General features: G+C 34.0%; 3 protein-coding genes across 4 annotated transcripts in view; 2 read left to right on the top strand and 1 right to left on the bottom strand.

Moving 5' to 3' along the window:
• Window positions 1-5,539, top strand: part of LOC128226537 (THO complex subunit 2-like) — a 43,967-nt gene extending 38,428 nt beyond the window's left edge. For both annotated transcript variants that reach the window (XM_052936465.1, XM_052936463.1), the window contains 4 exons: window positions 860-923; window positions 1,990-2,096; window positions 3,065-3,141; window positions 4,962-5,539. In XM_052936465.1, the coding sequence (XP_052792425.1) occupies window positions 860-923; window positions 1,990-2,096; window positions 3,065-3,141; window positions 4,962-4,983 (270 nt within the window). In that variant the 3' untranslated portion in view covers window positions 4,984-5,539. The remainder of the gene's footprint in view (window positions 1-859; window positions 924-1,989; window positions 2,097-3,064; window positions 3,142-4,961) is intronic.
• A 1,822-nt stretch (window positions 5,540-7,361) lies between these two features.
• On the bottom strand, window positions 7,362-17,573 carry LOC128227876 (uncharacterized). Its single transcript, XM_052938787.1, has 7 exons — window positions 17,403-17,573; window positions 16,221-16,280; window positions 15,735-15,998; window positions 15,299-15,371; window positions 14,585-14,722; window positions 13,546-13,599; window positions 7,362-12,635 (listed from the first exon to the last, which is right to left on the bottom strand). The coding sequence occupies exons 1-7, from the start codon at window positions 17,490-17,492 to the stop codon at window positions 11,098-11,100; spliced, it is 2,217 nt and encodes a 738-aa protein (XP_052794747.1). The 5' UTR covers window positions 17,493-17,573; the 3' UTR covers window positions 7,362-11,097.
• Window positions 17,574-17,744: 171 nt separating this feature from the next.
• On the top strand, window positions 17,745-23,183 carry LOC128228110 (mitochondrial import inner membrane translocase subunit Tim16-like). Its single transcript, XM_052939217.1, has 4 exons — window positions 17,745-17,831; window positions 20,452-20,625; window positions 21,180-21,302; window positions 21,995-23,183. The coding sequence occupies exons 1-4, from the start codon at window positions 17,829-17,831 to the stop codon at window positions 22,094-22,096; spliced, it is 402 nt and encodes a 133-aa protein (XP_052795177.1). The 5' UTR covers window positions 17,745-17,828; the 3' UTR covers window positions 22,097-23,183.
• The last annotated feature ends 624 nt before the right edge of the window (window positions 23,184-23,807 follow it).

The raw sequence follows: 23,807 nt of genomic DNA, 5'->3' as shown, positions 1-23,807 counted from the left end.
CCCTGTTTCGTTAGTTTTAACATTTGCCACTTTGGTATGTAATCATTGGAAAACAAGGATTACCGTAATTATTATTATGCTTGGTTTGACTTATTTGCAAAGCCTTGTGAATTTAAATATAAAACACTCAGAATTTAAATTGATGAACAGTAACATTACTAGCACCCCGTAATCACTAATACTTTGTATTCATCATGGTTTTGGGTTTGGTGTTTTTAACATTAAAAATAATATTGATGATAAAAATAATGATATTAATAATAATAATAAGAATAATAATAATAATACAAATGGTAAAATCTTAATTTCGAAGGAAGTTATACATAATAACATAATAACAGATTCAAATATTAAATCATTATAGTAACAATGGCATTTTTTTGTACAAAAATATGAGTTTTAATAATGATTAAAACATTTACAAACATATAAGATTATATACCACCGAGTCCAATCTTGACAAGGTGAAGTGCTGCAAGCAACATTTTCTATAAAGCTTAAAAAATGATAACCATTCTGGTTTTAAAAAACAACAACACAATCATTCTATTTATCTATCTAGTTTGGTGGATTTTTTTGTAATTTTTATGTGAATGGAAAGCAAATTGGAAAAAAAAAGTATTCTTATGAGTTTTCGTAACATTTAAAAAAAATCAATTTAAGTTTTAACACTATTTGAACTGTTCACGTTCTACCGTTCTTACCCTCTTTTAACTACACAGTTTTTAATCAGATTTGTTAACATGTGTACGACAAGCATCTTAACCTTTATCATTTTGGGCGCTAACTTAAAAGTAATCCCTACCTTAACATAGTTTATTTGCACCAGTTTTAAGCATATCACTTTCCTGTATTTCAGGACAGAGAGTACGAGACCATGAGTGTTTCAATGTCCAAGAAGAAGAAAAGCCTGGATGGCTCATGTAAGTGCAATGTAATTGGTGTCCGCCTCTCACCCTAGAGGGGTACTTGTTTCTACCTTAGAAAAGGGACTCAAAAATGGTTCGTAATAGTTTCCAGCTGTTTAAGCAACCATGTACAAACTGACCTTTTGCGAAGAACACAATGAACTTCATTTGATGTGAAGAAGTTTTTCAGAAATGGCCATAGTTACAGTACAACTTTTATTCTTAATACCCACTCACTTGAGACAAACCACTGTGCCTTGAGCCGTGCAGTGATATGCTGCATCTGCTCTGTCCTAGTATAATGCTATAGGTATTGTTACGTAACACAATTTTGTTTTTATGCCAATGACACCATCATTGTAAAAAAACTTCAAGACAATAGTTGAACCCTGGATTTAGAGACATTCTGGTTTCCCTCTACTAATTCTCTGGTACAACAACATTGTATTGTTTTAAAAGACACATGTTACTTAATAGAATCATTTCTGTTACATGAATTTCCATACCCTAAATATAACCTTTTATTATCCCCGCCGAAACGCTTAGCAGATATACTAACAGTAGGCGGGTGTGTGTGTGTGTGTATCCAGGCAATCTTGTCCAGAGCATAGCTTGTTTGTACTGGAATGGGAAAACTCAGTTATGTGAATTCTGGAAACATTTATTCAGTACCATATGGAAATATGGCTCTTAGTTAAAATAACACTAGCCAAGCGAAATCTTTGCCGTTTAACTTTGTACGACACATCATGTTAGTTTACCTCAACCATCTTTCATAAGTTTGGCGTACATTTTGACTTCTGCATAAAACATTGACTACTTTAATGGAATGAACTGATGGCATGACATCAACACATGTGTTTGGAGTATATAAAGATTTATGTATTCATAGGGAGCACTTTGTGTGTTTGGAAAAAATAACATTTGTATGGTGGGACACAAAAAATGTATGTGTTGCTGTTTTAATATAATCATATAACTTAATATAATCATATAACTTAACTAAGTTTATTTGGAAAAATGGACAAAAATACTTACTACAAATGACTTGCATGTACATACAAACCTTGTGTGTTTCCAGTACGTGGAAGCAAGCAGAATGGTGACTCAGATGATCGATGGCGGGAAGGAAGTTACGAGCAACACTACGATGATGATGGATACGCGAGACCCACCACCACCAGGAAGGTACTTGTACACCTAATGTTACCCAGTACTCAATATGAATATAAGGGCACTTATACTGTCTTGCTTCAGAGGTAGTGTGGTCGAGTGTTCCCCAGCTGACCAAGGTGTAACCATGTTTTCAAATTTATCTGCTCTTAAAATGTGCCGTTGTTCTTCTGAGCTAACTGTTATAGTGATGCAGAAGAGTCAGCCTGCATAGCTAAAGGTTGTGGGTACTATAATAACCAAATGCACATGTCAGTTAGTGCAGTCAGCTACATTTTTTTAGTGCAAATGTTTCCCAACTCTTCTTGTTGCACGATAAGCCTCAAAGATTGTTGGAAATTAAAAAATAAAAAAATTAAATGGTGGGGTAACATGTCACTGACCATTTGATTAGTACAAAGTGGCAATTATAATGTGTTGCTATTGACCTTGTTTTTATAGCGATGCAGATGTCCGTCTACATTGACCAAGAAGTAGGGATTCAATCCTCGCCAGAAACATACCAATTTGTCTGTTACATTAAATCTATTATTTAAGCACTTCAGTGAAGATGGCTGTCAGCCAATATAAATAAGAATGGACCTTGGTAGAAACAAGTACTGGTGTCCTTTTTGAGGAGCCAGGAGAATGGACCTGGTCGGGATTGTCTGCATTATCTCTTAGGGAGAGGATGTCACACCACTGTACACCAATTAACCAGCACCCTTTATGACATACTTACTTTTACATTAGTTGTGTTTGCTACCAACAGTAATTTGATGAAAGGATGCAGAATAAAGGTTATTTTCTCAACCCAACTCTTAAGAGTGTGCGGACAGATTTTTAAGTTTAGATAGAAAGCAAGAAAGATAGGGCATGTTTTAATGGCTTTGTTCTCCTAATTTGAGACCAACGAACATGATTACTGTTACATTGTGATAACTTGTTACAAGAATGATGTTGAATAAGTTCTTTTAAGCTAAAATATTTCAAACGTTTTTCAGGAACACCGAGAAGCGGAACTTGAGCATGAACGATCTCGTAGTAAAGACAGGGAGAAGAAGAAAGATAAAGAAAGATCGTATCCTTACCTCACACAAAAAAATGTTCATGACTTTTGTCTGTAACTGTTAACAAGATCTATAAATATTACCTAAACATCAAAGTGCTTGTAATTTGGTTTGTCCGGCTGTAACTGGGCCATGCATTAGGGGTTTTAAAAATGACTTGGCAAAGTGTTCACTATCAGAATAAGCTGTGTCACATGCATGGCTGTAGGTACCATGTCTGTAGGTCAAAGGTCAAGGTCACTCACAAGGGTTTGGTAAAAATTCCTTGTATATTGGCTTGTTCCGACTTGAACTTGGCAATTCATTTGGACATATTTAAGACCTATATCTGTAGATGAACATTCACACTCATTGGTCAGATTGTTCATTTATATATATATAAATTTTCCAGCTTGATGCATTCAAGGTCAAAAACCAACATTCTTAGAACTATTTTATGATTGTGACAATGGTATGCTTGACATTGTTGGCATTTCACACGCCATCTTGTCTTCACTTTGTTACAATGGTATGCTTGACATTGTTGGCATTTCATCGGCCATCAAGTCTTCACTTTGTGACAATGGTATGCTTGACATTGTTGGCATTTCATCGGCCATCTAGTCTTCACTTTGTGACAATGGTATGCTTGACATTGTTGGCATTTCATCGGCCATCTAGTCTTCACTTTGTGACAATGGCATGCTTGACATTGTTGGCATTTCATCGGCCATCTAGTCTTCACTTTGTGACAATGGTATGCTTGACATTGTTGGCATTTCATCGGCCATCTAGTCTTCACTTTGTGACAATGGCATGCTTGACATTGTTGGCATTTCATCGGCCATCTAGTCCTCACTTTGTGACAATGGTATGCTTGACATTGTTGGCATTTCATCGTCCATCTAGTCTTCACTTTGTGACAATGGCATGCTTGACATTGTTGGCATTTCACTGACCATCTTGTCTTCACTTTGTGACAATGGCATGCTTGACATTGTTGGGATTTCACAGACCATCTTGTCTTCACTTTGCGACAATGGCATGCTTGACATTGTTGGCATTTCACACGCCATCTTGTCTTCACTTTGTGACAATGGTATGCTTGACATTGTTGGCATTTCATTGGCCATCTAGTCTTCACTTTTTGACAATGGTATGCTTGACATTGTTGGCATTTCATCGGCCATCTATTCGTCACTTTGTGACAATGGCATACTTGACATTGTTGACATTTCACATGCCATCTTGTCTTCACTTTGTGATAATGGCATGCTTGACATTGTTGGCATTTCATCGGCCATCTAGTCTTCACTTTGTGACAATGGCATGCTTGACATTGTTGGCATTTCATCGGCCATCTAGTCTTCACTTTGTGACAATGGCATGCTTGACATTGTTGGCATTTCACAGACCATCTAGTCTTCACTTTGTGACAATGGCATGCTTGACATTGTTGGGATTTCACTGGCCATCTAGTCATCATTTTGTGATAATGGCATGCTTGACATTGTTGGCATTTCACAGACCATCTAGTCTTCACTTTGTGACAAAGGTACTTGACATTGTTGGCATTTCATCGGCCATCTAGTCTTCACTTTGTGACAATGGCATGCTTGACATTGTTGGGATTTCACCGGCCATCAAGTCGTCATTTTGGGATAATGGCAGGATTGCCATTGTTGGCATTTCATCGGCCATCTAGTCTTTGCTTTGTGACTATGGTAGGATTGACATTGTTTGCCATTTATTATTGATTGAAATGTAAGTAGCAATAGAAAGACATTTATTCAAGTCATTTAAACAATTTTATTTCTCCTGTGTGATCTCTTACTCCTTAACAATGTATCAGAAAACGGCCAAAGAAGTCTTGAAGAGAGAAGTATGAAGATGGTGTTAATTGATTGGTTTACACTCTCTTTGGTGGAACAGAGACTCTCCAGCGGCAATAGTGTCACTTTGTTATTGGAGTTGCCTTTAAACTTATGTACAGTAGAGAGTACCAGAACTCTCGTACTGTTCTTAATGTTAATTATACCATGCCAAAGGACATTTGACATTGGTTTCATTTGTACAATACTTTTTCTTTTCCTCACAAATTGTACTTATAAGTACCTTATTTTTATAGTATCTCTTTGTTGCGGACTGAAGTTATGAAATGATATTTGAAAAAGATTTGCCATATGAAATGACTGTAAGAAAATTGTTTTTTGTTGTATATGTTAATTTTAATTTCTTATGATGGTTCTTGTAAAAAGTATTTGTACTGAATAAAGCTCATTGTTTTTGGCATGTGTTACATTTTATTATTTGTATAAAGCTCTGTTAATGATTACAAAACACAGTTAAACTGAATGAAATACAATCATACTGGTTATGTGGGAGTTGAGACCTCACATTATTACTTTAAATAAATTTCCTTGAGCTGAATCGACTTTTCAATTTTCCTGGTTCTTTGAGACACATATGTATGATCTCTTTGAAGAAAGGGGCGTATGGATTTACAAATGTCTTATTAGTTGGGTAGTCTATCAGCCATTTTGTCTGCTGGTAGGCAGAGAACAATTACTTGGTAGAGGACCATGACATTTTCAGTGGTAGGTTGCCCTTGACTAGAAAATGACCCTATATTATTTTGGTCAGTAGGTCAAAAGTCACAGCTAAGTGTTAAGAAAAATATATCTGCAGAATAACTTGAGATATTTGACCTACAACAATGAAAGCAGTGGTAAAAGCTGTTGACTAGTACTTGGTCCCTCAATTTTTGGATCAGTAGGTCAAAGGTTAATTGTTATGAAAACTCGGTCAAAGGTTAAGTGTTATGAAAACTTTTTCTGCACAATAACTTGTGAACAGTTTGATCAAGGACCATGCAACTTCAGTGGTGTATGCCCTTAAAAAAATAAGTCAGTAGGTCAAACGTCACTGTTAAGTGTTGTAAAAACTTTAACATCACAAAAACTTGAACTGTGTGACTTATACATTGTATATTATGCAAAAACTCAGTCACAACAGTTTTAATAAATACATCTTTATTATTATAAACACGCGAAATTTATCGTTTACATATTTTTATTACGCCAATTTTTTTATTAAATTTCCAGTGAAATGCATTTGAGCCTCAGACCGCAGCGAAAGTTGCTTCTATGTCATTTATAGAAACAGGCATGTTAACAATTTATTCAGAACTTCTAGAAGAAATTCGAGCTTTAACGCTGTGTTTCATCAAGTTATAAACATTTTTGTCTGTTGATTTAACTCGAGAAACTAATATCAAGACAGTTTTGATTTTTTGCTATTAGACGAGACCAAAGCTATTTTTATTTTGTTTCATATACACTGACCTGGCTTAATATTAAAAACTGCCAATTGAAAAACAATGAAGTAAAGAATATATACTGCAAAAAGATGCTACATAAATGGGAAAAATTATTGTTTTTGAGGACTATTTTTAGACTTAAAACAATCCCAAAGCATTTTGTTGTGGGCTGACACATTATCCGCAAGCATTTTTTTCACTCCTGGCTCCCTACATAAATAGAAATGTGGTACGAGTCATAGTCATTAAACAAAGTTTGATCACTATTAGACAAGAGCTGTCAAAGGATGACACATGTCCCCGAAAGGCCCTGCTGGACAGATAGCTGTTAGTAATAGGTCTATATGGACAGTTAGCCTTCAGTATCAATATTTTCATGACGACTTTACCTACCTTCCCATGAAGTTTGAAAATATTGATTGCTTTTATCATAGGGGTACATCTGCTGGTACCTTGGTCAATGCCTATCAAGTACGAGGTCCCTTGGCCCTAGCGTTCTTCAGTTATTGATAGGAAACAGATTTTCAGCTCAAGGTCACCACAACCTTGAGCTTTGACCCACTGACCTCAAATCAAATTATCTTCTGGTCATCACACACCTTCCTACCAAGTTTTAGATCCATGGGCCCAAGCATTCTTTAGTTATTGATCGAAACAGTTACAATTGACATGTTGTCGAATCTGGAAACATACTAGTAGTATGTCAATTTGTTATTGTCAGCAGATGACCTCGCCCCTATTGATTTTGAGGTCATTAGGTCAAAAGTCAAGGTTTATTCATCTAGAACGGTTAATCCTGTGGTCATGGCCCTATTGTATTTCTGTTTGTCAAGGTTCACTTTGACTTGCTTGTAATTCTTGTATGTGCTCAGCCTTGTGGCACTCTTGTTGTTGAATAAAATATGTTGGAGGTAAGATGACAAAAGAAAAGAATCTCTGTGATTTCATATTTATTTAATTTGATATTTCATACATCTGTCCAGTGAAATATAGATTGTTAATCACATGTACATCATTCAATTGGAACACTTTAGCCATTTTTCATGGAAAACAACCTCGAATGTGTAATATGGACAGTTTACAATATCAGAATTCTTAGCATTTATCTACGCTGCAAGAAGATAGCATTGTAATTTCAGTTCAGCAGTTAAGGACTTTACGCTCTTTGCAAAAAATCACTTCAATGGGAATCAATTTGAACTCGGCAATACAAATTAAACATTAAACACTAGAATTAATCAATATTTATATATTTAATTTTACAAACTACTTCTACAGATGTACTGGCATATATCCGAGGTTGTTTTCAATGAAAATGAACGAGCTGTTCCAATCGGTACAACATTTTGCAAGGGCAGATGTTAAAACAAAATATAACATATTAGAAACACTTATCTTAGCACTCTGCCATCACTGACTCTCTCATGCATACTGCATATGTCTATTAATTTTTATGATATAAAGGTATGACTATACATTATTTTATGATGAAAAAAAAACATCAAATAAACACAAGTGTTTACACTTCATTTGAAGTTGATCCAAAAACCAATTAGTCATGCTTTGAACAATTACACAACAATCGAAAATAAATATGTATTCAAAAATCCTTTTTTAGAACCTGTTAAAAATGGCAAATGAAAAAGCTCAATACTGATTTAATAATTCTCCTATGTACAATTTAATTGATTTTATCAACTCCTATGGAATTGGAAATGCCATATTTCATGTTTAATAATAAAATATCACACAACCAATTTTGAAATATCGATGACTCTACCAATAGAAGAAATATACAGGCCGGAAAAAGAAGACTATTTCATTCAACAAATTATATATTTCTTGGTGATCACCATTACACTTAAGAATTAGATGACATTATTTTTAAATTATGCCATTCATTACATTCTGTGAATCTGCAATCAGCTGTTTAATATATCCATATTTACTTTATTAAAAAGAGGCTAGGACAGAAGAAAGAAAATATAATAGCTGGACCCCACAGCCAGTCGGTGACAAGAGTGATATGTACAATTAAAATTTTGTATAATATTGTTTATGTGAATAAGTAGATTTATTTGTTATTTTACAATATTATAAATATAACATATTGACATGGTTCAAATTGGCAATGTAAACTAAAAATACAACTCGTTCATCATGAATAAACATGTACCCTAGGGGCATGATTACAAACAGTCTTCAGTCTAGACTCAGAAAAGCACTTTTATTAAATTACAAGAATCATCTTTATCCCGTTGAAATTAAAATTTCAAATGGTAATAAAAATCAGGAAATTTCATTATAAAAACTCAACTAGATGGAAAGTTACAAGGAAAGGTATATGTGAAAATTTGCCACTGAGGTCTGAACTCAGAGACTGTTGGTATCCATGGTCACAGAGCATCAAATGCCCAATTTATTGTTTATCACTCAAATCGCTTTCTTGTAATAAAAATAAAAATTTCCACACAATCAAAATTCCATGCAATCAAAACAATTCGAACATTGTTATATATCTGGTCAATAATATGAATAGATGGTGATAAAATTTGAATTACAACAACAAAAAGTATTTAGCAAATTTCAAGTAAAATTTACATGATTATACATCGAATAAATATAGAATTCAATTGTTGTTGATCAATAACTAGATACATGTAAATGTGTTTACTAACCAGCTACATTATAGAAATGAAAGGGCAAGACATTGTCTATCAACTAAGGCCGGAGGAAAGATATTCTTATATTCTCATCTCATCCACAACTGCCCCTCGGAAAACCCTGACCCTTTTTTTTAATATGAGAAAAGAGCTACTGTATAAATATGTGGTTTAAACTTGCAAATAGCACCAAAGTAAATCAAACAAAGTGCTCTTCTTTTTTATGAAAATAAAAAAATGCCTGATTATCCCCCATCCCATTTGGTAAAAATAATTAAGATGAGAGCCTTTAAATTATGGCCTTTTTGGCCTATATAGAATATTATCATGATTTATGGGTGTAGAATGTTGGAACTAACTCGCCAGCCTAACTTTCAACCAAAAATAAAAATACAAAAAAATGTTATAAACAACAGAAAGAAATTCTTGCATGCTGGAACTAAACTCACAAACCTAAATTTCATTCCAAAAAAACCCAACCCTCAATCAAATATTATAAATGCTTGCATGTTGAAATTAAACATGCAAACCTATTTTTCAAACCAAAATATAAACACAAAATAAATGTTAAGAACAGGAGAATCAAATGCTTGCATTTCTTGTTCTTCAAGGTTATTGCTTTTATAATAAAGTACATGTATAGCAAACAGACTGGTTTTATGACACCAAGACTGACAGTACCTCGACCATTAAAAGTACATGCATAGCCAACAGACTGGTTTTCTGACACCAAGACTCACAGTACCTCGACAATTTCTGTGTAAAAACAGACACTCTAAATAAGCATCAATTTTGTAACTAAAATTTAAATGTCAGACATCACAAAGCATGCAAAAATGTGCTATATATACAAAATGTTTAAACAAGATTAACAGAATTAGAATAATTAAAATAATTCTGCTAAACTATGTACATATTAATATTAGATGACTGGTCCCTATGGATTAAATTTCAACTCACTAGAACATATTTTCCAAAATTAGCACTACATAACCATTGAGCTCAAAGCACATAACCCTCCCTCCTAAATTCATTGCTAAAATACAGGCAATATTATACATGCAATTAATCCACCAGCAAACCCAAATCTTCAATCATTCCCTGATGCCTTACATTCAAACATGCAAGTTATTACTGAGACTTTGACAACATTGGGGGTTTCCTGAATTTCGGCTCACACCAGGACACATAGAATGATAAAGCATCATTTGAACAACATGGTGAGCACCGAATATACAGAAAAACCAATAATTACAAAGTCTGATACAAGTATATTCCATGTACTCAGGATAAATCCATTCATTTTGGCACTGAAGAGCAATAGGATTTACTGGTAATTACTTTACTTTTCATCTTTCCTAAAATGTATCATTTTTTTCTGGTAAAAAAAGCTTACTTAGTACATGTATTAAAAATTGATATTATTTCAATCCATCTGCCGGAACTATTTTCATTTCAACGTCCAATCATTAATTAAGTTAACAATTAATAAATTTGACTTGAGTACCATCTCCATCAAAATAATACATAATATTTACAACTCAACAACAGAATTAATATCAAATAAAGTATGTGCACTTCTAGAAAATATTACTCATCATTTGATTAAAGCAAAAAAAGCATTATATAAAATACTGTTGCCGAGAGCACCGAGGCAACCAGCAGACAACAAAAAGTTGGGGTTCGAAAATCAACACCCTTAACTGTCCTGTTGCTGTTTCCTCTGTAGAAAGTATGTTAGGTTTATATATATGCATCACGTATTCCCGTCACCAGTATGCTCTGGAATACAGTTATAAAGTGTTAATATTCTGTGAAAAGTGTTAATATGCTGTGAAAGCATGCATTAAATACGTTCTCAAGTAAGTGTGAAGTTTATTATGTAAATGAATCTAAAAGCTGTAGGCCAGCCATTAAAACCAGTAAAATAAGTAGTCGTAACACCAACAACTGAATACATCTTCTAAAGTAAAACATAATTGTTTTAGACAATATACATGTACAACCTAGTTATTCGGTTTTCTTCGCTTTCCAACTTTTACAACTTTTTCACCACCTTCCTGCTCACTTAAACCAGCCTTTATTTCCTGATTAGTTTCATCTACTTTATTTTGATCCTTTTCTGGGGCTTTTGTTGGTTTAGGTGTAGTTGTAGTTGTTGGTTTAGGTGTGGTTGTGGTGGTTGTTGTTGGTTTAGGTGTAGTTGTGGTGGTTGTTGTTGGTTTAGGTGTAGTTGTAGTTGTTGGTTTAGGTGTGGTTGTGGTGGTTGTTGTTGGTTTAGGTGTAGTTGTGGTGGTTGTTGTTGGTTTAGGTGTAGTTGTGGTGGTTGTTGTTGGTTTAGGTGTAGTTGTGGTGGTGGTTGTTGGTTTAGGTGTAGTTGTGGTGGTTGTTGTTGGTTTAGGTGTAGTTGTGGTGGTTGTTGGTTTAGGTGTAGTTGTGGTGGTTGTTGGTTTAGGTGTAGTTGTGGTTGTTGGTTTAGGTGTAGTTGTGGTGGTTGTTGGTTTAGGTGTAGTTGTTGTTGGTTTAGGTGTAGTTGTGGTGGTTGTTGTTGGTTTAGGTGTAGTTGTGGTAGTTGGTTTAGGTGTAGTTGTGGTGGTTGTTGTTGGTTTAGGTGTAGTTGTGGTAGTGGGTTTAGGTGTAGTTGTAGTGGTTGTTGTTGGTTTAGGTGTAGTTGTGGTGGTTGTTGTTGGTTTAGGTGTAGTTGTGGTGGTTGTTGTTGGTTTAGGTGTAGTTGTGGTGGTTGTTGTTGGTTTAGGTGTAGTTGTGGTGGTTGTTGTTGGTTTAGGTGTAGTTGTGGTGGTTGTTGTTGGTTTAGGTGTAGTTGTGGTGGTGGTGGTTGTTGGTCTAGGTGTAGTTGTGGTGGTTGTTGTTGGTTTAGGTGTAGTTGTAGTGGTTGTTGTTGGTTTAGGTGTAGTTGTGGTGGTTGTTGTTGGTTTAGGTGTAGTTGTGGTGGTGGTGGTTGTTGGTCTAGGTGTAGTTGTGGTGGTTGTTGTTGGTTTAGGTGTAGTTGTGGTGGTGGTTGTTGGTTTAGGTGTAGTTGTGGTGGTTGTTGTTGATTTAGGTGTAGTTGTTGTTGGCTTAGGAGTTGTAGTAGGTTTTCCTTTGGTCTTACTTTCTCCTCCAGTCTGTCTTCGGGCAGGTTCCTCCTCACCCTTTCCTAAGAAAGACTTGTACTGCCATTCAACAAGGGCGGAAAACTCATTCCATTTTTCCACAACATAGCCTGAAACATCATTCCATTTTTCCTTTACAAAGCTAGTGAACTTTGGGCCATTTTCCTGAATCCAAATTGAACATCTTTGGCCAGCAACAGTTATCTCCTCTTGAGCATTCAGGGCAAAGCCCTGGGCCTTTTCTACATACGGAATCACATAAGCACGACTAAATGGAACTACAGTACTCTCATACTGTATGATTTCACAAAAATTGCTCCCTGAGTTGTATTGACAGTACATTAGAGTGCCAAAAAGTGCTGATGCAATCAATGCCAGGCTGAAGACAAATCCACACAGTAACTTGAAGCAGCAATTTCCACTTTTTTGTTCTGAAAAATATATATATTTATCCTTTACACTTGTACAGGTAGCTGAAAGCATGTGTACATAATACTTTAGTAGACTCCTACATGAAATTTATTTCTACATGTATTTTATTAATATATTTATATATTTTGGGGCCAATTGTTCAGAACTTTGTTAAAGTTAACAGTCTGATTAACAACATCGTTGTTAACTTTTTAAAGATGAAGTATTTTGAGATGTGGCCAAATATTTAAATTAAACAAGTACAGTAACAACAGTTTTTTCTTCAAACTTCCTGAGCAAAACAGATTAAAAAGGATACAACGAAGACGTTAACAAAATTGTTAACTTAAACACAGTTCTGAACAATCGACCCTTGTGTCACACATCATAGGTATTTTGGCATAAAGTCAGAAAATTTGGAATTTGAAAAAAAAACATGAGCTTTTGTTGTCAGAACGAATAAAACTGTACCGTATTATATCATGTATAGGACGCTAGCATAGATAGGACGCAGGCAAAAAAATAGTTGAGAAAATGGGTAAAAAATTCCTCATTGTCATTTTTTTGGGCCAAAATACTCCCATGATGAAAGCATGTGACATATCTCTTAAAATGAAAGCAAAAGTAGAGTCATTGATATTTTATATGTTCTTAAAGCTAAAGAAATGATCAGATAGTATTTACAAATCCCTCAGTTGATATTAACAGCTCAATACTACTAAAGCTACTTTCACAAGGTTCATCTGTGCTCATAATTATTTGTTTATGTTATCAATGACTTTCATACTTATATAGTTATCAGCAAACGCATATCTCAACAAATAAGATACTGCAACATTGAAACATTGTCAAAATCAACAAAGATTACAACACACAATTTAATAAAAATTACATATTAAAGTAATAAAAATTACATATTAAAGTAATTACCTTTCTTTTGTGGATTCTTTTGTTTCTTCTTCTCGATAGGCGCCATTGTTTCCCCTGAAATATTATAATAATGATATAAAATAAATAAGATTTTAAGAATGAACATCTGACCGCTGGCACCAGATTTTCAAACTCAATCATTTTTTTAAAAAATCAAAAAAAATTCTTATAATTCTGAACTAAAAATTATAATACCAAAAATGTGAAAAAATATTGAAAACTATTTTCTTTATAAATATGCACTTTGTTCTGTATATTATACTAAAATATACAGTACAAAGTAGATAGGGCGGGGATGAAAAATCTAAAAATTTATTTATAGTTGCCATGGGTAACTTGAAATCAATGGCATCACAATAAATCTAAGTTAAAGAAGAAGGTTAAATCGCGTACAAAACCATGAGTAATATACATGAATAGACCAAAAGGATAGGATCTTAGCTAAAGAGTTAATATGGAAAAGAGGAGCACCCTGTCCATTTTTGGAATCCTCATGGAGACCAGCATGTGCACTCTTCCATCTTTGTAGAATTAAATGCTTAAGACTGTCTGTCAAATAGTTCATTTGTTTTAATAAAAACTTGGAATATGATTTTATAACATGCAATCTTTACATATTAAGAAGTTCATACCTGATATAAATTTAATTAAACATGATTCCCAACAAGTCAATGATTCTGTCGAATTCAGAACATTTAACTTTTTCAAAACCCATTAATTAATTGTACCCTTTCTCCCTCTGACAGCACCCTGGTCCAGGTTTCAATAAAAATCCTAAAGCTTAAAATTGTAAATTTATAACTGTTTTAACCTCTTTTTTGGCATAAACTGCGTTCAATAAAAGTATTGTAAGGACATTTATTGCATAGATTATGGCCATAACTTTACAGTGTACCCAAGCACTCTTTAGCAGCATAAGGTTTACAACAAATATGTCTCATTGAAAAGGGGCCCTGCCCTTTGCAGCTGTACCCGGTCCTTTTTAGTGAATAAAAATGGCAGCTGTACCCGGTCCTTTTTAGTGAATAAAAATGATCACCTGATTTTTTTGGTTGTACTTCCGGAGTTGTGCTAGCTTGTTTCTGGCCTTTTTGCCGCTTCTTTTTATTGCGCTTCTTTTCCTCTGCAATTCGTTTTCTCTCAGCTTCAAACTCTGCATCTGCTGCTGCCTTACGCTCTAAACAATAAAGAATTGTTTTTGTTGAAAAGATAAACATACAGTATTAGGCCAATAATAATTAATTGTTTGATATTCATCCAAATTATTATAAATGGGGGTGGAACCCCATACAATTTTGTTATAATTTAAAAGGCATTTGCTTGCTTATTACTAATATGTAAAATGATTAACAGAAAATAAATCCTACATTGTAATAACAGTTGGAATATTTGTTCTCTATTTCACCAAAATTCGGAAAGGGCCCCAAAAACTTCTTTGATATACTTTTTCATTTATTTTTTTATTTGTTTTTTTTTCTGCACACAAAATCTTTTCAAATGATACCAAATTAATATAGGTTATACAACTATTAATGATGATTTAGGAATACCAGTCCAGGGTTAGTCCCAGACTGGCCACATGATTTTCTGAGCCTGTGACAATCATGTCCTATATGATTATCACTAAGAAAAAACTGGCCTAGCGGAAATGTGTACATATGATATAAATTCATATTGTTCAAAGCATATGTTTTCCAACGACAGGGATACACTATATTTATAATATAAAATCTATGAAAGCAAAATCTCATACTCTTTTCATCATCCCTCTGAATCTGCAGTTTCTTTTCTATACGGTTGTGTTCTATACGCATATGATCGACAATCTGAAATTCAGAAAAACAAAATATTTTGATAATAAATTTACCAACAATTTAAAAATTATTCTTTGTATGAAACAGACTGTAAATTCTAAGCAACCATAATATGTTTTACAAATAAACATCATATCATCCTTTGAAATTCAAAGAAAAACTGTTCAACAACTATTTTAAATCCAAGCAAATATATTAAACTTGCAGGATGCTTAGAACTTCTTTTAATTACTATAAATATCTTACTGATTTTGATGAACATCAATCTGTTTTGGATGTTGTTCAATCAAGTATACAATAGTCAATCAGCAGGATTATTGAAATTGATAAGCAAATGGATTATATATAAATATAATGTAAGAAAACTGAACATACATCCTTTGCACACTTCTTGCACTGTTTTTCATCAAGGCAGTCACCAGCAATTGCCTTAAACTCCGGAGCCAGAGGATTATCCTTGAGATCAAGCCATTTGAGTTTGGTCAGCTGGTACACACTGACTGGCAGAACGGTGAGTTTGTTGCCCAAGAGATCCAGGTATTGCAGACGAGTGAGATTTCCAAAATCATCTGGTAGACTGGTCAGCAGGTTTTTACTCAAGTCAATTTTGACCAAGTAAGTCAGTGAGCAGAATGTATCCTGATTTTGAAAATAATCAAATTTAATAATCAGTATGGTATGTTTTTAATTTTACATCTTAATACATGTAATAAAATTGGTGAACATTATTAAATAGGTAAAAACAATGGATTCTATTTCTAGTATCATGTAAAATACAGTAATAATATGATATCCATAAAAGAAACTGAGTGGCAGGTAAGTTTGTTTAACTTTAGTTGTACTCTAATTGATACAACTTACTGGGAGATCCGCCAATAGATTGCATGACAAATCTAGGTGTGTAGCTTTTGGTATTTCTGCCTGCAACACACAAAGAGAAGGAAAAATAAAGATAAAGAATTTTGCACCAAGGATTCTTAAAGGCATCCCATAGGTCAATCAGCGCTCCATATGAAAAAGACAGGGCTATAGCCTATAGGTCAGAAAGGGCACTTTTGATGCTCAATGAGTGAGCACTAGCCTTGCACAGGCCAATTTACAATTCTAATCGTGCATGTGTTGGGACTATTTTCAATACTAATAGCTTGTTATGAAAATCTGTACAGCTGTTATCTTTACCTAAAATGTTAAACAAAAGTATGTATATATATTTTATTTTTTCTTATTTCTTGAAACTGACTTAGTCAAAGAAAAAGGGCATGGTAAAAAGGCAGCACAGTGCTGGAACTGGGCAGCTGTAATGAAACACTCGTATTGAAATTAGATGATGTTGTAGTATTATTCAAACTATTTTTCATCACTTACGGCAATGATTATAGGTTACATATTATGCACATTAAAAATTTTCCTGCTTTTTCCTTTATGTATGATTTCAATAACGCTTGAAAACAAGTGTGCATGTAGGTGAAAAAAATTGATGGGGCACAAGTAGACCATAGTAGACAGCAATGCTCCAAGGTGAAGTCGCATATCTCTCATTAAGGAATTTTCAATGCGATTTAGATGTTTTTATGCAAGAAATCAGTCAAATCGCTGAATTGAATCAACCCTTTGCCATTAAGCTCTAGTTGGAGCAATGGGTCAACTTTACTTCCATTGGGAGAAATTATTTCTAATTTTGCAGCCAGAATTTGAATTTTTTACCTGTTATGGAATCATGATTAACTTTGGTCAACTTAGTTTAATGGGATATGCACAGAGAGAACCTACACAACTATCCAAAGTACGCTAGTTGAATGGTAAGCCAATTTGGCCCGAAACTTTCATAACTCTCAATTTATCAGGAGTGATCTGTTTCACCCTCATTGAACCCTTAAAAAACACCAATATGAATCAATGATGCAAGTATGTTTGAGATTAAGAAAGATTTGCAAGGAATTGCACCATTTCACTGAAATGAACAGATCCCAACTAAGAATTGCACAACAAGTATTGTATTTTAAAACTGAAAGTAGAAATTTAATTTTAAAACAATTTTTTTACCAATTCCTTCACAGGCACTGCTGTTAGATTGTTAAGGCTGAGATCAATCTCATTCCCTTCCAACTTGTCTTTCAAATTATCTTTGGGCATCGTTAGTGCTTTCAGTACTTTTCTTTGAAAAATATTATTTTTAATAAATCTGAAAAACTAAAGCCGACAGAAACGTATCACTTCCGGGTTTTCACGCAGTGAATAAAAAGTATTTGTCAATTAATCTTAAAATTAGTAAAAATAATAATTTATGTTGGTAATAAAACTTTACGTAAGAATATTCCTTACTGGTGTGTTTAAATCAGGATAAACAATAAATCGTAAATAATGTAACAAAATAATAATTAACTGCTCAGAGTAAACCGAAAGTAAGTTTCCGTTCATGCGATTACAAAATCGTGAAGGTGAAAAATACAAGAGTATATTTTCTTCAAAATGGTAAGAGAATAAACGCTAGATTATAGAAAAACATTTTCTTTATCAATGTTAGATTTCAAGCAAACTCTGTCATGTAATTTTGTAGTGTTTTTCATTCAAGAAAGTACAAAATTCATCTCTGCCTAGGCAAGGGAGGTAACATTAATAAATTCTTATGCAATTTTTGTACCCGAATAACTATTTACTATGAAGTCCGATCTTACGACGAATTGCGTCATTGGCCGCAATGTGTTCCTTTAGTTGATGGTGGCCAGTAACAGGAAGGAGTAAAAAGAAGTCAATAAATCAATACGATGCGGCAATCAAATCCGCTAGTCATTCTGAAATGCCATCCAGGCTTTTTTTTAATGATGGGTAGCCAGTTAGTCCAAATAATTGTACGTTGACGGATTTTTTTAAGATTTTTGATATGGCAAATCCTTCACGTACAAATTTTTTAGTATCAAAAGTGGGTAGTTGTTCCGATCAGGATTCCTGGTTAAAGCATATAGCGTCTATAAAATATCATAAAAACAAGAAATATTACCAGATAATGTTATTTTATATTAGTTCCGTACACAAAAAATAAATATCCAACATATAATTATGAGTTTGACGGCTTTTCTTCATTTCATTCTGTCAAAACATAACGATATATACATGAAGGGCACCTGCAAGGCTTCAGGGCACAGTTTTAAATCGCTCGGAACATTTCGGCCATGGCCGAGTTGTTATGTTTGTATAACGAGGTCTATCTCGAAGCTTTGTCGGAGGAGGCCGAGTTATTACGATTGTATCGAGTTGTTCCCCTTCGCATAATTGTTTTCTGTGTCAGTCAACTTTCGTTTTATTGGAAAGGTAAACAACTTGTTTTAATGCATTAAATGCTTGTTTAGTGCAAAATAGCATTTCACTTACATGGTAAAATATGAATATAACTCTTTATGATCAATTTCAACCATAAAATACTTCACTTAAAACAATTTCAATATTTTTAAAACACCCCCGTTTTTTGCACATTCCCGTTTAGACGTTAGGGATTGGAAGAATCCTGTATAACACGTCTAATATATTAGACTAGGTAGCCAGTCATCATTGTTTCCCCGAATACAATTTCTTTTCTTTTTTCAGTATTTTTTAAAACTATGTTAAAAATCAAATAAATTTAAGCTATATCTTGCCAAATTCACAGATTTATGTTATAATAATTTATTTTACTTCCAAGACTTACATATTGAAGCCTTATAAATAAATAATAAATAAACCATGCCTAGGCCTAAAAAAAATAATTGTTTGGTTAGGGTTACATCCTTAAAAAAAATTAGGTAGGGTAGGTAGGCTTTTTATTTTTTTTTATTTATTTTTTTTATTAGGTTTTATATAAGAATATAATTTTCATCATTGGAGAATGGTGTTAAAGCTATCTTCTGTACAAGCATTTAAGGTTTAAACTTAATATTAAAAAGCAATTAAAAAAAAAACGAAAATTTTTTTTTTCATTTTTTTTTTCAAACTGACTATAAAAACAGTAGGGTCGGCGCCTATTCCGTAGGTAGGGTCGGCGCCTATTCCGTAGGTAGGGTCGGGTAACCCGAAACAAATGTATTTTTTTTTTTTTTTAGGCCCTACCCCACCAGTTTTTGGATGAGACGGAAACCTTATTTACCACACATTTTTTTTACTAGGGCTAGTACTATACAACAAAACTGCACATTTAAAAGTTTGATTAATTTTAATTCTTTCCATGTAAACTTGTCAATATAAAAATCTTTCCAAACTGAAAGTAAACCACAACATGCTTAGGGCTGTCTAAGTTCTGGGGCTGGTGGGTGGCCCCATCAATTATTCTTATTCTAAAATATAACTATAATAGAAATGACATTAAGGAAGTCACATTATCATTAGAAATAACTAGATTTTATTGACAACATATTTAATTGTTCATCAATGTTACCAATATCAATCCAATGGTCTACAAATCTCACATGCAAATAACATCATGTTCACACTCAGCAGTGGCATTCTCATCATATAGATCATGTTATCCATTTTTAACCCCCGAGGCGACCAAGTGGGGGTTATATAGGAATTATCTTGGCCAGTCCAGTCCCTCTGTCTTTCCAGCCTGGGACCAGTCTACTTTTCACCATAACTCCATCCTTTTAGGTACATGTACTCTCTTCAAACTTCATACACATATTGACTGTGGTGAGAAGTGTTGTGCAAAAGAAACATTGTTTTGTGTATGGTGCTTATAGAGTTATTGCCCTTTAGATTATTTTAATACTATTTTTTTTTACTTCTCCCCATAACTCAATATGTTTTAAGGTGATGACTTCCAACTTTATACACATGTTGACTTTCTGACTCAAAGAAATGCTGTGCATAAGAAATTTGTTGTGTATTTTTAGAGTTATTTCTATATATGGTATAACATTGGACTTAATTAACTTAATTGATGCCTTGATAAACTAACATGGGGCATTCAAGGAGACTACATCACTCCCAATGATACTTCTTATTACAAGAATATGGTGTGATGGGGATATTAATCATATCCAGTGATAGCTCTCATTTAAAATGGTATGTCCATAAAAACTCAAGGGTTTGTCTTAACAGTTCTTTGTGTTTCTCTTTTAAGGCAAAAAACTTGATAAGTGTGATCATAGCTGGTTCAAAGGTGGTTGGACGGGCTTTCGCCAAGGCATTCCAGCAGGAGTTGGAAATGAGCAAACAGGCAGCGGCTCGTCACGGCGGAGGGAGGCAGGGGGAGAAGAAGGCTGCGGCAGACCTCTCTATGAACATGTCACTACAGGTAGTAATATCTGCAATACTTTAATGTTCAATTATTCAAATAAGAGTCTTGTATGAACAAAGCCAAGTACTTGACATCATTTTTAAAACAGATGTGCTATATAAAATCCGGAATTAAATTTACCAGTGCATGGCTTGCACTAATTTATTTCTTTTTACAATGATTGTTTTGTTACAACATTATATTACCATAATCACTCTCGTTGCCACAGTTTTATGTGAGAATGTGGTCTTGTGTGAGAAACCTGAGTACCCAGAGGAAACTCACTTGTCCGGTTTTGTGATCACAAACCAAACTTGCATGCTGCCAGGCCTGGAAATCAACCTGAGACACCTTGATGAGAAGTGCCTGCTCTAATCACTTTATTAACGGGACACTAATTTTAATAGCTCATGTCCTGGCAGTCTAATGACTGTCCCACATTCATTGTATAATCATTGCATGTTACAATGAATGAATTGAATACGTACAACTTATTGGAGATCTGGGATGGCTTGTTAAGTTCAAAACTGTTCTATGACCTGTTTGAACACTGTTAATATTTGTTACTTCAGGAAGCCAGAGAAATTCTGAATATCGAAGACATAGCAAACAAAGAATCTGTTGAGAAAAGTTACAAACATTTGTTTGATGTGAACGACAAGTCAAAAGGAGGGTCCTTTTACCTGCAGTCAAAAGTATGTTCATGTATCATAACTAGATTGCATCATCATATACAGTCGAAACCCGCTGGCTCAGCCTTGATATTGCTGGGCTCAATTTCCTCAATCTGTATGTAAAGGATCAATTTTGTTTTACACTTTGTAAGCATTCCTGCTTGGCTTGATATCCGTGAGGCTGGAAGTATTTTGACCGATCCCTGGGATATCAAGCCAAGGGTTTCGACTGTACTCACTGTACTTCAAGGTTCAAACATTAACAGTAGTCCGACTGTCCGTAACTACCAAGTATTTGGTCAGGACAAGTAAATTTCAAAGCTTGTAGCCTGAGGGGACAAGTTGATTTCCAATAAAAGATTTCAAGATCATGTGTTAGCCCTTTAAATTGAGAAAACTAATAATATAAACCAATGATTTGTTGCAATATCATTTTGTTCTGCGTTGTTTATATTTAACTTGAAGTTGGGAAAGCAGTTCCGTGTCATGAAAATAGAGCTGTGAAGAGATCCCTTTGATTGGTAAATTGTAATACCAGTGAAATAAATACCAGAGATTACATTTTTCTTAGGTTTTTTAGTAAAAAAATATGATTGTGAACAGCTTTCATTTGGAATATAATTGCAAACATTTCATATGATGATAATACATCATCTGAAAACATCAACTTATCATTAATGAGTTTAAGTGTTGAATGTTTTGCTTACTTGCAGGTGGTTCGAGCAAAAGAACGGATAGAAGTTGAGCTGAAAGCAGAAGATCAAGAAACACTGAAAACTGACACAGACAGCGAAAATAGAACAGAAAAAACTTAACACTAGATTTAACATTAGGACTATCAATGTTAAAGAATTGTGATATTGAAAACAGTGCCAGGCTATTGGTATTTTGCAGTGTGGTCGGTACAAATGCTCACCAAAATGGTTGGGTTAATTGTACTGATATGAATAGAAAAATCGTGCATTTAAATACCATAAATGGCCTGTGTGACATATTACGCTGAACATGTTTGCTCTCAATGGCACTGGAAGAGTTTATGGGCACAGAACCAGCTTTCACTCTCTTTTTTCGAAATATATGTACATCAGAATTAATGAAGAAAGCTGTTTTACTCAGAACAGAAGAAATAATATTCTTATTAAGGGTTTTGGCTGGGTTTTAAAAAGGACAGGGTGCTTGGGGTGAAAAGGGCTTATTGTATCAGGCTGTGAGAAAAAACTTACACATCATGAAATTGATAGAAAATTAAAAAAAAATGTTATATTGGGTTTCAACTGCCAAAAATAATTGTATTTATAATTGTATAAGAAGTTTCCGTCAAAACAGTCATCAGCATTTACTCCTATGAAAACAGAAGGGTGCCCATGCTAGTCTCTATTAGGGTAAAAAGATGTTACCAAAAAAGGACAGGATGCAGCACCATTCCATGTTTTTGTAAAACCCAAAGAATTGCTAGAATTAATACAGCATGTGTTTTATTTAGCCTCTTATATGGGCATTTGGCTAATTTTATGTGTCTCTGTAACAAAAACCAAATATAAGGCCTTGTGATGTCAATTCATATGGACTAACATTTGGCTGCATGTCTCATAATATGGTAAACAACATAATGAACATGTGGTTGTGTTGTTCCAGTGTGTCTATTGGTAATGGTAATAAGACAATTTAAAAGTATGTGAATTTTAGTCAGAGATAATAATTTATCCTTAGAAATGTCAAGCATTTTCTTTCATGTTTTTATATTTCCTTTGCTAGTTCGTTTTTCCTAGTATGGCAAGCACAATTTAAGAATGAAGGATTGTTAAGATTATGGTTTGATGTTTTAAAAATATACATGTTAAGATGTATGGTCACACCCACTTTGTTTTATTGATATATTATAATATATGAAAATGATTTCTCTCAAGAGTTACAGTTTTTCATTATCCAGAATTGTTAACATAAATGTGGTATTTATTTTATGTTTTTAACGATTCATCTCATCATTTAAATAAACATAAATGCCATAAAAATGGTGTTTCTTTATTTCAAGGAAAAAAGCTTGTATAACTTTCAAAAAAAGCTTGTATAACTTTCATAACTTTCTAGTTTAAAACAACTGTATTTTTCCACTGCTATGATTTAAACCTTATCCAGGCAAATAAGCAGAAGTGGTAAAGTCACGAGGCCATAGCCTGGGCCCTCTACTAGTTATTGGGAAGACACCATAGCCCTTTTTATGGGGGAAAAAGCGTGATTTTTTTCAGTTTCGGGACAGATTCTGGGAGTATTTTTTTCAAACAATTTGGGAAGTGAAATGTCAATAAAGCAGTAAATTGATCACTCGGAAACATTGAATGCATAGTGCGATTCTCATTAAAATGGAAATAGAGAATTTCAGAGGCTATTTTTAAAAAAAAATCAGGGTCTGGCCCTTGGAGAAATAGCTGGGTATCGGCTATGGCAAAGAAGGGTGAAAAGGCCCTGCAACTTGACCTCTTCTTGCCCGAAAGGTTTTGGGTAGGATTCTTACCAGAGTCATTTTGT

This window comes from Mya arenaria, chromosome 3, assembly GCF_026914265.1.
Source record: "Mya arenaria isolate MELC-2E11 chromosome 3, ASM2691426v1".
Lineage (NCBI taxonomy): Eukaryota > Metazoa > Mollusca > Bivalvia > Myida > Myidae > Mya > Mya arenaria.
Note: the sequence above shows the minus strand (reverse complement) of the source record. Positions and strands in the feature narration are given on the sequence as shown.